Here is a 12,765-nt window from a genome sequence, read left to right as displayed (position 1 = left end):
CTGACTTATCAGGGTTGTCTGACTCATCAGAGTTGTCTGTGGCCAGGGGCTGAAGGCCAAGTTGGCACCTCCCCAGTGATGGCCTTGACAGCTGATAGTGGGCCGTGGCCCTGGGAGAAGCCAGGGAGGGCTGAAAATGGGGGAGTGGAGGTGCGGGCCTCCACATGGTTTTCTTTGGTGGTGCTTGGGGGGATGTGGCTGGGAAAAGGGAGAAGGAAAAAAGTCAGGTAACTGAGAGGAAATGTTGGTACCTGCCATAACCCATAAGCCCCTGGTGCTGGGGACGAACAACAGGACACTTGAGTGAGGAATTCTGATCACTTCTGTGAGTTTTCTGGCCTGTGTGGAAGCAGAGCTTTGGACAGAGGGAATGCACCTTAGGAGAGAGGACTGGGCCCTGGGGAGTCATTGAGAATCTGTTAGTGAGAGAGTGCCCAGGCTACAGAGGTGGTTGTTTCACGGGGCGTTCGGAGGGGGAAAAGGGAGGTGGGGATCAGGACCCTGAGGGTAACCGCACACTTCGGGTGCTTTTGGTCCTGCTCTCCCCCTACCCAGCCCACCATCAGGGGAGAGCAAGTTGGTGGTGTCAGATGAAGTGAGAAGGAGACGCAGGGGCCGCAGGGGGCCGGCAGACAGGGAGTCACTGTCTGATGGGGCCCTTTGCTTGCCCTCCCAGATGGGGAAGGAGCCGACTGGGCCACTGCTCCAGCAGAATTCTTGGGTCTGATGCTAACAGAAAAGGGTGACAGGTGGATCTTTGTGCCCCAAGAACCAAGATACGTGTCTCCACTCTCACCATGGATGAACTCAGTGGTCTCTGGAGGCTGGAGATTCTCAGCCTGAGTCCTGACCTTGCACATGACCCTGACCGTGGTTTGCTGCCACCCCCATGGAGGGTGTTCAGAGGGCCAGATGGTCTGTAAGAAGAGTGTAGGCTTAGTAGATGGCAATTCCTGTTATTAGGAATCTTGACCACTGGCCCTGTTATTAAGAGTCCTGACTGCCATCCCCTGTAGCCCTGGGCTGCCCTGTGCAGGCTGATTCCTATGGCAGGCTCTGACTCAGCCATTTGCTGCCAGCACTTCCGCAGTGAGCCAGTTAGAGTCTGAGTCCCTTGCCTGGAGCATACAGCAGGTACCCTCAGTCTCTGCCTGCTCCCCTACTACCCCAGTCCCCACTCACTTGGCTCAGCCGAACTGGCTCCCAGTCTTAGCTGAATGGGGACATTTTTAGACTCACTGAGTCTTGTCAGGAGGCTGGGAGGGGCAAGCCTGGCCCTGGTGGGGGCAGCAGAAAAGGAAGTGGGTGCTGCAGCCACATGGAAGGGGAGGTTGGGATGAGGAAGACTGGAGAACCTTGGGGGCGGTGATCAGACTAGGTTTCAATTGAGCAGGGAGAACTGGGCTGCCGCAATTTCATTTTCTCAGAAAATGAAACTGAAGCAAGGCTGTGGTCACGTGACAGGTGGTGGGTTATAAAGCTGGCAGCCTCAAGACTCTAGCTTCCAGATCGGCAGAAGCATGCCAGCCCCAGGAATTCCTCTCCCTGGAAGTATGGAATGTCCTTCCTGCCGGCATATTTCCAAAGAGGAAGCCCCAAAGTTCTGCAGCGAGTGTGGACAAAGGCTGCTTCCTGCAGCCCCCGAAGGAGTACCAGGTAAGGCCTCGATGGGGCTGGGAGCCTGGTGCAGGTGGTGGGGAGGGCAGTTAGCTCAGTCCCTCTTCCATCCCTAGAAGTGGAGACCTTGACCAGCAGGCATCCCAGGCCAGCAGGTCTTCTGTGACTAGAGAACTGTTTCTAGAGGAAACACTTTCCTTACAAATACAGTTTTATCCAGTCCTTTGCTGAAAGCATCTGTCACTTTTTAAAGAATTTCAGTTTCATTTCTTGGAGAGAACTTGGAGTTTCCTTTCTTCTCAGGGAATGGGAAGTGTTGGGCTGAGCTGAGGGATCTTAAGTGGATTTCAGAGGATGCTGTATAAAGTGGCATCCCAGGCCCCTTGGTGGGGAAGGGGTCCCCACAGCTTGCACAGGCCCTTCCTGATGAAGGGTGGCTCATAGGTCCATGAAGGAGGAACCGTGTCAGGTAGGCCTCACCTGCTGACTCTGGTGGGTCCTTGATTCTCTTGATGCCTGGGACATTGGATTGTCTCCCTGCTCCTTCTAGTACACGCTAGACATGCTCTGACCGCACGACCTTTGCACTGCCTGGTCCCTCTGCCTGGAACACACCTTTTCTTAGAGGGCTGCACAGCTTCCCCTATCCCTGCCTTCCAATCTTTGCTCAACTGTCTCCTTTTCTGGAGGCCCACTCTGACCACCCAGTTGCAAACTGTGTGTGCCCCGCCCCTTCACTTTCACTTTGAACTGCACTTCCCCAGGCTATCTGTCCCAGTAGCACTTGGATGACACCATGGTGGGTCTTCAGAGACCTTTGCTCTCTTATTCACTGCTTTATCCCAAGTCTCCCGTATGTTGCCTGGAACACAGTAGGTGCTCAATAAATAATTGCTGAGTGAACTGAAGAAGGTGCAGTTTGAATCATGGATGAGATAGATGCCACCCAGTTCTTTTAATTGGTTCCGCTTCGGCTGCATTTGTACAAAGTGCTCCTGTTACAGATGCACTCTTTGGCCTGTAAGAGGTATGGAGAGGTGGCCACTTTTTGTTGTTGCTTTTCTTATTGATTTTTTCTTGTTGCTAATCCTATGGGAGGAGCTTGGTGGGCAGCCAGGTGTTCACTCTGATCATCAATTCCTGGTCCAGATGTTGAATCAGGGCATGGCATGGCTGAAGTTTTGGTATCCAGTTGTAATTTCCCACCTTCCAGAGCTCCCCACCCCTGGTTACTAGAACATCTGCCTGACTAGGGGGTCTTGGGAGGAGTGGTCTTTGGGACTTCAGAGACTAAAACACAAATGAAACCAATACCAATCAGCTAACCTGTGATTTGCCCAATGCTATGCTAAATATTGAGGGAGGAGCTATCATCAATCCTCATTTTACAAATGCCAAGAGTGAAACAAGGAGAGGTTAAGTAACTGTTCACAGTCAAGCAGCTAGCAACTGGTAAAGATTTTGAACTCAGGAGCCAGAGCCAGTTCCCTAGAAGGAAGCTGTGGTTGAGGTCTTGTTGGCCTTAGCATCGTCAGGGAAGAAGTTTTCCTCTTCTTTCTTCTAGGTCCTTTTGGCTTGTCTAAGAATTAAATTGACATGAGATGTGTTAGGTAGTTAGAAGAGGGAAAAGGAGTCCAAAATGGTGGTGACTAAAAGACAAGGAAGAGAAAAGCCTGCAAAAATAGAACAGAGGAAGGTCAAAGGAAGGTCCGAGGACCGGAGTGAGGACTGCAGGTAGAACAGCACTCGCGACTAAGCCCAGTTTGCATAGTGCAGGCCCAGGGGAAAGAAAAAAACATAAAAAGAGGAGCCAAAGCACTCATTCTCTCTCTCCCCCTCCCGCGTGCGTTCTCTCTTCCCTTGCCACCCCACCCCCGACCCCCTGCCCGCGTACACTCTTTCGCTCTCCCTCTCTGTCTCTCTCCCCCATGTGCTGGGACACTCTTCTCTTTGTGTCTTTGGATCGATGTGCTCTCACGCCTTGAAGATGGATTTTCCTGCTATCTTCTAAATAAAATAGAGCTGCAACACTGACTTGTTCAAGAGCTATAACATGGTCCGTTTGAGACCTGAGAACTATAACACGGTCTGTCCAAGACCCAAGAGCTGTGACACACCGAGGGGGCTTTAATGTCCGTCACTCCAAATCTTTGTTGTGACGGGACGAAAACCGAGGAGCATACACTCGCCTGACAGATGGATTAACAGGAGAAAATCAGGGCTTCGTTTGAGTCTCAAGTCCTGTGTCTGGCGCCTCCTGAGACTCACCCCTTTGGGAGAGTCAACAGGAAAGCTCACTCCTCCTGGCCTCCCTTTAATTTTGTGCAAGGGGCTTTCACAGGGCTGCTAACAGCAACTGGTGTGTTTTCCAACATAACAGGGGAAAAAAATCCTCGTCTGAGAACACCAGGTCATCTTCTAGGGTCTTGCGTGTCCAGGCCGGTAGGGAGAGCAGACAAGACAGCCATCCACCTCAGCCCAGTAAGATGTCATTCTGGAGCCCCTACCCTTAGCAGGGCATGGTCACTACCAAAGTGGACAGCCTATACCTCTGAGATGCTTGGCATCTCTGCCAGTTCCAGGGGCAAAGGCTTTGAGAGCTTTTGGGAGCTGGTCAGCTTCTAGGCTGCCTACTTATCCTCTGTGAGCACAGTGAGTGCTAAAGAGGGCCGTTGTCCTTAGGGCTGGGTCACTGGGAGAGGTCCCTCACCCATCGATGGGGGTGGGAGGGGAGGAGCTGGGCCCTGGTCACTCAGTGTGGGGCACACAGTAGGGCTGAGGACCGGGTGTTGAATGAGACTGCCAGTTTCCTTCTTCTGTCCCCCACCCACTTCCTGCCGGCTTCTCTGCTTCTCTCACCCAGCCAAGCCTCTGCTTACAGGAATGGAAACTGAAACCAAACTGTTAGGAGACTTGGCTGCTGAGGGGATTGTCTCCACCTTTTAGCCATTTGTAGGTCTGCCAGGCCGGGAGCTCTGGGCATCCTGGACACTGGCTTCCCTCTGGTGCTGCGGGTGCAAGTTCCTTGCGAACTTGAGCAGGGCTTGGAGCCAGAAGAGGCTGTGGTGCAGCCTCCCGGAGGTACCCAGGATGACTGACTCTGAGGGGCAGTGAGAAGCCACCCAAATAAGGACGGGAAAGTGAAACGTGAGCCGAAGAATGAATTCTGCAAACTAGCAAAAGCACACAGGCAAAGTTTAGTTTAAAAGACAGAGATAAAAAGTCCTCAGCATAGACACTGAGAGGGGGTTTGGAGCAGTTTCATATCTTGACTAGTATTGATCTGTACATTTTTGGTTGGCTCGTGACTTTAATATACGTCCTTTCTGACCAATTAGTTTAAACATCGCAGTGTCCAGTTTGCCATTTTTATAGCTTTCTTGGATCCCCCAGTTTCTCAGTTTTTCCAGACATTTCAGCACGATCTCTCAACCCTTTCTCAAGACCCCAGACCATTATTTAGGGGCTAGATGTATGTTTAGGAGCTAACTGTCTACCTGCAGTTTTTCTCCTTGATAAACTGGACAGCAGTTAATGATTGTCTTGTCCTGGATTTGAAGGTTTTATGACCCTCCAGACCAGGGAGGCATTCCTCTGAATGCCTGGAAATTGGAACAAAGAGTGAGATGCTTACTCGAGGAGAGAAAAGTTGAAATTTAAAAAAAAAAAAGAAATTGAGGTCTCAAAGTCTTATACTGTCTAACAATTTCTGCTTCGAAAGGAGAGTGTGTGGAGAGTTCCAGGCCACCCTGGGTGTAGGTGGAGGGTGGCTGGCTTTGCCAAGGGTGATGTGCGTCTGGTCTGCGGTGGAGGGCTTCCAATGTCATTAGGTCCAGCAGGGCAGAGGGTAGCGGGTGGTCAGGAGGCCTTCCCCCACCCCAATTCCCCACTCTTCTGACAGTTCCCCCAAGGTATCCAAGTGGGACTTCCTCTTTGAATGCTAAAAGATTAGTTTTTGGAAGGGAGGTGGTTTCTGGGAAATGTGTTTTTCCTTCTATTTTCTGCATTTCCAAGTTTTTCTTGTTGATGTTTTTATAATAGAAAACAATAAGATAAGCAGCCCGAGACCCCATGGGAGTCCAGGAAGGACTGAGAGCCACTGGGGAAGCTCCAGAGGCAGCTGCTGTGGGAGAGGTTAGCCCCTGGGGTTCGAGTGTGACTGTGGAGGGCTCACAGGTTAGAGAAAGAGCCACCTGCTTGCCACCACTGGTGGGTCCAAAGATGGGGCCACACTTGGTTTCTGTGGCTGCCTGTGCTGGCCGTCGAATCTGTGCCGCAAGGGAGCAAAACATTTCCCTCTTCCCTCCTAAATTCTTTGGCTGTTCAACAATTAAATTGATGAGACAGATTCACATTTTATATGTATAGGAGCCCCATAAAAATTTGAGACCCAAAAGGCAACCAGGTAATTAGAGCCTCTATAACATCCTGACTTAAGGTGCCTGCTAGGATCTGGGGCTACAAAGAGAGCTTTTCGCAGGGAGGCAGAGGAGACTTGTGGAAAATAGAGGTTGCTCTATTATGTAGATAAGTTTCTTGGTTTAAAGCTGTCTATAGTAATGGCTCTCTTCCTGTTATAGACCCCCTTTCTGATGTAAATTTAAAACATTGAAGGGGAGTTCAATAGCTTTTCTTAAATCTGCTGGGTTTTCATTGCCTTCAGCAGGAAATAACCCTGGGTGCTAAAGTAGCTTGTTTTGAGGTGGGAAATTCTGCTCCCCTTCATGCCTACCGCACCTGACCTGGCGGCTGTCAGGTGGTGGGAGGAGTGGGTGGACTGGGAGAACTGCATTGTTCTATGTAGTGATTTTAATTTTTTTTTTAAATTGTGATAAAGTATTTAAAAACAAGTGATGGGAGAGATGATCCCAAACTGAGATATGGAGAAGCCATTGCGGCTTATACATGATTCAGGCTGAACTCTGTGTGAACTGGAACAGCCTGACTCATGGCCTGTCAAACATGCCTCACACATGTGCTTTAGCCGTTAGCAACAATGCTTTGAAGATAGGGATGGATGCGTCCTGTGCTGTGGTGTCCATGCCAACAACCTCCCCTCAAACCTGAGATTCCCTTTCCAGACACGAGCGTCATGCTGACTGGCAGTGTACGTGATAACCTGCTTCATGGATGTACCCCTCTCATGTCTAGTGTATGTTCTTTGTTCTGACAAGGTGCAAAACTGAAGACCAGGCTTCAGCGGAGCAGTTCCTCAGAACTATTGAGAGGCTGCCGCCTGGGCTGTACTCCTCAGTTTTGCTTGAATAAAACTCTTCTAGAGGGCTTCCCTGGGGGCCCAGTGGTAAAGGATCCACCTGCCATTGCAGGAGACAGGGGTTCGATCCCTGGGTTGGGCAGAGAAGGTCCCCTGGGGAAGGGAATGGCAACTCACTCCGTATCCTTGCCTGGGAGGCTACAGTCCATGGGGTCACAGAAGAGTTGCACACAACTTAGTGACTGAACAATAATTCCTTATTATAGATTGATTATTGATTATTTGCATTGATGCACAAGCGTTACCAATTTAAACACATTTTAACTGGACAATTGAGAAATATGACTAATATTTCCTGTCATATCAATAAAGATGTCACAGTCACCAGCAGTTGCAGCCACTGTGAAGGTGAGCTGGTGAACCCTGAGGGAACCCAGGAAGGAAAGAATACCCGCTACCTAGCAGCCATCAGACTGTACCCACTCCCTGCAGTGAGCCCTGAGGAACTCTGGATGTCAAAGCAAGATACTGGCCCCAGAGAGCTGAATCAATCAAATGAATGATTTCAGTGAGCCCAGACATTTGCATCTTCCTATACATAGAAAAGTGCTAAATTTCTTAACTTGGGTTACCTGGTTTTCTTTAATTAACAATAATCTTTTGATGTTCAGGCTCCCTACCCTTTGTTGCAAAGCTTCTGTGTCACCTGGCTCCTCCCCTTGCCTCCAGGAGCAGTTCTCATGGGGTAACTTGAGATTCTGTCTCGGGGGCTTGAAGTCCTAAGAATTCCCACTGAATAAAACATATAACTGTCAATATTTAGGTTATGAGCACTTTTTTTTTTTAGGTTATCTATTTATTTGGCTGTGTCAGGCTCAGTAGTTGTGATGTGGGCCTAGCTGCTCCGAGGCATGTGGGATCTTCCTTCCCCAATCAGGAACAGAACAATGCAATCCCCTGCATTGCAAGGTGGATTCTTAACCACTGAACCACCAGGGAACTCCTGAGGTTTTAAATATTTTTTTTTCAGTTGACACAGTTCAGTGGCATTAGGCACATTCACATTGTTGTGCAACCCAGTCATCACCATCCATCTCCAGAACTTCTTCCTGTTTTCACACAGAAACTCTGTCCCCATTAGACTCTAATCTCCCTCCCCCAACCCCAGCCCCTGGCATCTGCCATCCTACTTTCTGTCCCTGTGACTTAGACTGCTCTAGGGAACCTCATATGAAAGCTTGAGGTATGTGGAATTTTCTTTAGCCTTCAGGACAAGGCAGCTGCAGGGAGGGGTGGGGATTGCTGTGGGAGGGTGGGGGAAGCAGACCCAGAGCTGCTGCTGGGGTTCATTTGGGAGCCCAGAAGTGGGGTCTGTGCAGCTGACTGTTTTAGGTTGAACTAATTCTGTAGCAGTGATTTCAGGCTGCCTGTGAGGTCCCTGCCTTCCTCCCCCATTCATGGGTTGATCGGCCATTAACCAGATTTGGGGATCTGTCTGAAGGGGAGCTTAGACTCCCTTAGCACTTTCTGGATACCTATGTGTCTGTTCCCATCTGTTTGCAGGGATGATTCAGGGTAGGTCATGCTGCCTAATGTGCATGCACCTGGTGAGCCCATACTTCATGAGGCAGGGACAGGAATTTTCTCTGATTCAGCTGCAATCCTGGGGGAAAGACTGGCCGTGGCACTGTCCCCAGGGCCTATTCTGGCCTCTGAGCCTGGATTCAGATCCTGTTCCCCACCTTGCCAGCTGGGGACCTGAGAAGGTCACAGGGTGGCTGTGAGTACCTGATGGGTTATCATGCGGAGTGCTCAATAGAGATTCTTAAGTTTTGCTCTTACTGAATCCGGCTAGTTTCCTTTTTGTATTGGTAAGTGTAGAAGTAGTACATGCTGGTATGAATAACCCATATGTTACGACGGGAGGATATAAAAAATGGTAAACGCCCTCAGCTTACCCCCAGCCCAGACCCTTCACACCCTTATGAACACAACACTTAACATTTGGTGTGTCAACTTCCAGATGCTTCCTCCATGTGGTCGAAACCTAGTGCACCCTGCTTCCATCATGTGGCACTGCACCATGGCCTCTAGCTGAGACTGGCCTCACCTCTGCCATGCAGCAGCTGGTCTTATCTGGACTCCTGTTCTGCCATAAATGCACATGGCTGGGTCGGATGCTGGCAAGGGATTTGCCCCTGGTGCCAGTGTGTCTTAAGGACAAGCTCCAAGGAGCCACCGTGTACATTTATAATGGAAGCCTTCAAATCGACAAGGCTTCCCCCAGCCTCTCTCCTCTGCAGCCTCTTCGAGGTTTCATCTCCAGCCACATCAGAGTGTATAGCTTTGGGCCAGTCAGATTGGTAGGAAGGGGTACCTCTTGGGTTCTATTGCTACTTCCTTGATTGGTAGGGAAAGTAAGTGTCTTCTCAAAGGTTAAGAGCTCACTTATAATTCCTTTTCTTTGAACTGCCTGTTTTCTTTGGGGAATTTTCTTTTTTAAAAGTTACTCTTACTGATTTTCAGTCACTGGGGCTGTTTGTATTGGAGATGACCAGACACCCAGCTCCCTGCTTCCTCAGCAGGATGTGTGCACTGGGCCTCACACACTCATTTCCAGACTGAGGGAGTCAGATCTCTGCACAGCTCTGCATCTTTCTCAGGTCCCGGCGGCCCTGCTTTGTCTTCAGGCTGCTGCCTTCATGGAGGCAAACTAGTTGATTCCAAGCATAGGGTCTGTTTGTCTGACCAGAAGGAAGGAGTTGATGGGTCAGAAACCCCGGTAACCAGCCCTGGACCCCTGCTGTACTTCTGCCAATCACTGGAACTGGAGAAATGCCAGGTTCTGATTGGATCAGTCTAATGGGGGCCCCACCCCCTGCAGTGGAGGCTGGTGGAAGAGAGAGGAGGTCAGCATGCCCATAGTTTATCAAAGGACAGTGGCCCCGGGCTGTCGTGTGTTACAAATATCCTCCCAGTTTTCTTTAGTTCTTTGGTCTTAAGTTTCATTTGTAGATGAACCTTAGATGTTTGTAGATGTTTAATATATTTGTTCCGTTCAGTTAAGTCGCTCAGTCATGTCCAACTCTTTGCGACCCCATGGACTGCAGCACACCAGGCTTCCCTGTTCATCACCAACTCCAAAGCTTGTTCAGGCTCATGTGCATCGAGTCAGTGATGCCATTCAACCATCTTATCCTCTGTCACCCCCTTCTCCTCCTGTCTTCAATCTTTCCCAGCATCAGGGTCTTTTCAAATGAGTCAGTTAGCCTCAGGTAGCCAAAGTACTGGAGTTTCAGCTTCAGCATCAGTGCTTCCAATGAATATTCAGGACTGACTTCCTTCAGGATTGACTGGTTTGATCTCCTTGCAGTCCAAGGGACTCTCAAGAGTCTTCTCTAACACCACAGTTTAAAAGTATCAGTTCTTCAGCATTCAGCCTTCTTTATAGTCCAACTCTGACATCCATACATAACTACTAGAAAAACCATAGCTTTGACTAGGCGGACCTCTATTGGCAAAGTAATGTCTCTGCTTCTTAATATGCTGTCTCAGTTGGTCGTAGCTTTTCTTCCAAGGAGCAAGTGTCTTTTAATTTCATGGCTGCACTCACTATCTGCAGTGATTTTGGAGCCCCCCAAAATAAAGTCTCTCACTGTTTCCATTGTTTCCCCATCTATTTGCCATGAAGTGATGGGACCGGATGCCATGATTTTAGTTTTCTGAATGTTGAGTTTTAAGCTAACTTTTTCACTCTCCCCTTTCACTTTCTCAAGAGGCTCTTTAGTTCTTCTTCACTTTCTGCCATAAGGGTGGTGTCATCTGCATATCTAAGGTCATTGATATTTCTCCCAGCAATCTTGTTTCCAGCTTGTGCTTCATCCAGCCTGGCATTTCGCATGATATACACTCTTGCCCACCCGACAGCAGAAATTGTACCAGGCTTGACTCACTGTAGCCAAGACAGCAGCTTGAGTGGGGCGAGGACTAATCTTGAACAGCATTCATGGGAGGAGTCCAAGTTTTCCCTTGGGACATTCATTTGTTTTTCTGAGATGTGACCCATGTGCATCCGCCTTTGTAGGTTCTCAGAGCAACCTCAAGGAGACATCGGCCCCAGAGGGAGAAATGGAGTGTGGACAGGAGCTGAGGGAGGAAAGCAGCTCCTCCTTGTCCCTGGGCTCAGGTGATTGGCAAGAAGACCCAGATGAGCCCCATTCGAATGCCTCGTGGCAAACCAAGCGAGTGAGTGTCTGGCCCCTGGGGAATTGGGTCTGGGAGGTGTGGTTCTACCCATCTCCTAGCTTTGCAAGGATGCTGTTTCCTGCTGTGGTTTCATCAGTGGCTGAGCAAGTGTCCCCACAGTGTCCTCTCCAGGACAGCTTTACTTCACTGCTGCCCAGCCTGTTGGCCCCTGCATGCTGGGCTGCGGCAGAGCTGCTCCTTCTGTGCCTGATTCATGCAGGGTCTCTGCATCCCCCTCCCTTTTTCTCCCACCATACCCAGCATGTCGTGTCTCCCAGATCCTGTGGCGGGGCTGCATCTGGGTGTCTGAGCTTCTGCCATGTGGGTGTCTGTCTTTGCTCTGGACATTTTGCATGGACTAGACAAGTTCCTAAGGTGCCTCCAGACTCTGGGGAAATGGAGGTGCTCTGGAAATGCCACCATTCCTCGATGGGGAAGCTGAGCCGTCTTGTCTCTCTATAAGTGTCAGACCCCAAGAGAGTGTCTCCTGAGTGAGTGACCAGGCAGGAGCCCAGGTGAGGCTTGCAGAGAGTTGCCTGACAGATTCAGGACAGATTCATCCTTCTGGATGAGCAAGAGCTCCCCACGCCAAAGTCCAGCCTGTCCAGACCTAAGCAGCTCGGTCTGTTCCCAGGTTTCTTGGAGGACTGAGGGGGATGTTGTCTGTGCCTGGTTGGGGCTGGTTTCCTATGTGGTCCTTTGTTTTGTTCCTTGTGGTTGGCTGGTGAGAGAGGTGCTGCAGCTGGCAGTATTGTGGCCCCTTGTGAGTGTGTGTGCATGCCTATGTGAGTATGTGCACATGTTTGAGTGTATGTGTGCACATAGTATGTATGTGGTATATGCATGTGTGAGTGTGTGTGGTAGTTGTGATGTGTGTGAGTGTTTCATTCTCCTTGGACACTAATCCTGTCCAGAGCAGGATGGCCAGCTTTGGGCCTGGGCCACGTGGGACACTGAAATTGTAAACTTTTTTTTTGTAGTTCCTTTTTCAAATTTATTTTTTATTTATTAAAATTTTTTTACTGGAGTATAATTGCTTTGCAAAGTTGTATTAGTTTCTGTTGTACAATGAAAGGAATCACCTATATGTATACAAATATCCCCTCCTACCCACCCCCATCCCACCCATCTAGGTCCTCATAGAGCACCAAGCTGAGCACCCTGTTCTCTACTGCAGGTTCCCACTAGCTCTCTGTGTTACACATGGGTAGTGTGTTTATTGTCAAATCGAGTCTCCCAATCCATCCCACCCTCCCCTTCCCTTTACCTGTGTCCATATGTCCATTCTTTACATATGTGTCTGTATACCTGCCCTGGAACTAGGTTCATCTGTACCATTTTCTAGATTCTACATAACATGCAGTAAGAAAACAATATTTATTTTTCTCTTTCTGACTTACTTTACTCAGTATAACAGACTGTAGGTCCATTCACACCTGTATAAATGACCCAGTTTTGTTCCGTTTTATGTCTGAGTAATATTCCATTGTATATCTATACCACATCTTCCTTATCCATTCATCTGTCAGTGGACACTTAGGTTGTTTCCATATCCCAGCTATTGTAAATACTTTTAAAGTGAGTATCAACGAATACACACCATTAGGAAGTATGTGTTTGACACTGTGATTGAAAACAGTATTGAGCCCAGCAGGATTAGAGCTTTTTTAAACCTTGATTGAGTAAGT

At 49.2% G+C, this 12,765-nt stretch overlaps 1 protein-coding gene across 1 annotated transcript in view; it reads left to right on the top strand.

The window, feature by feature from the left end:
• The first annotated feature begins 1,553 nt into the window (after positions 1-1,553).
• Positions 1,554-12,765, top strand: part of RNF213 (ring finger protein 213) — a 119,657-nt gene continuing 108,445 nt past the window's right edge. The window contains exons 1-3 of the mRNA XM_068977509.1: positions 1,554-1,656; positions 4,564-4,698; positions 10,917-11,077. Coding sequence (XP_068833610.1) covers positions 1,554-1,656; positions 4,564-4,698; positions 10,917-11,077 — 399 coding nt within the window. The remainder of the gene's footprint in view (positions 1,657-4,563; positions 4,699-10,916; positions 11,078-12,765) is intronic.

Source organism: Capricornis sumatraensis, chromosome 8 (assembly GCF_032405125.1).
Source record: "Capricornis sumatraensis isolate serow.1 chromosome 8, serow.2, whole genome shotgun sequence".
NCBI lineage: Eukaryota > Metazoa > Chordata > Mammalia > Artiodactyla > Bovidae > Capricornis > Capricornis sumatraensis.
The sequence above is the reverse complement of the archived record's forward strand: the minus strand, read 5'-3'. Positions and strand labels throughout refer to the sequence as shown.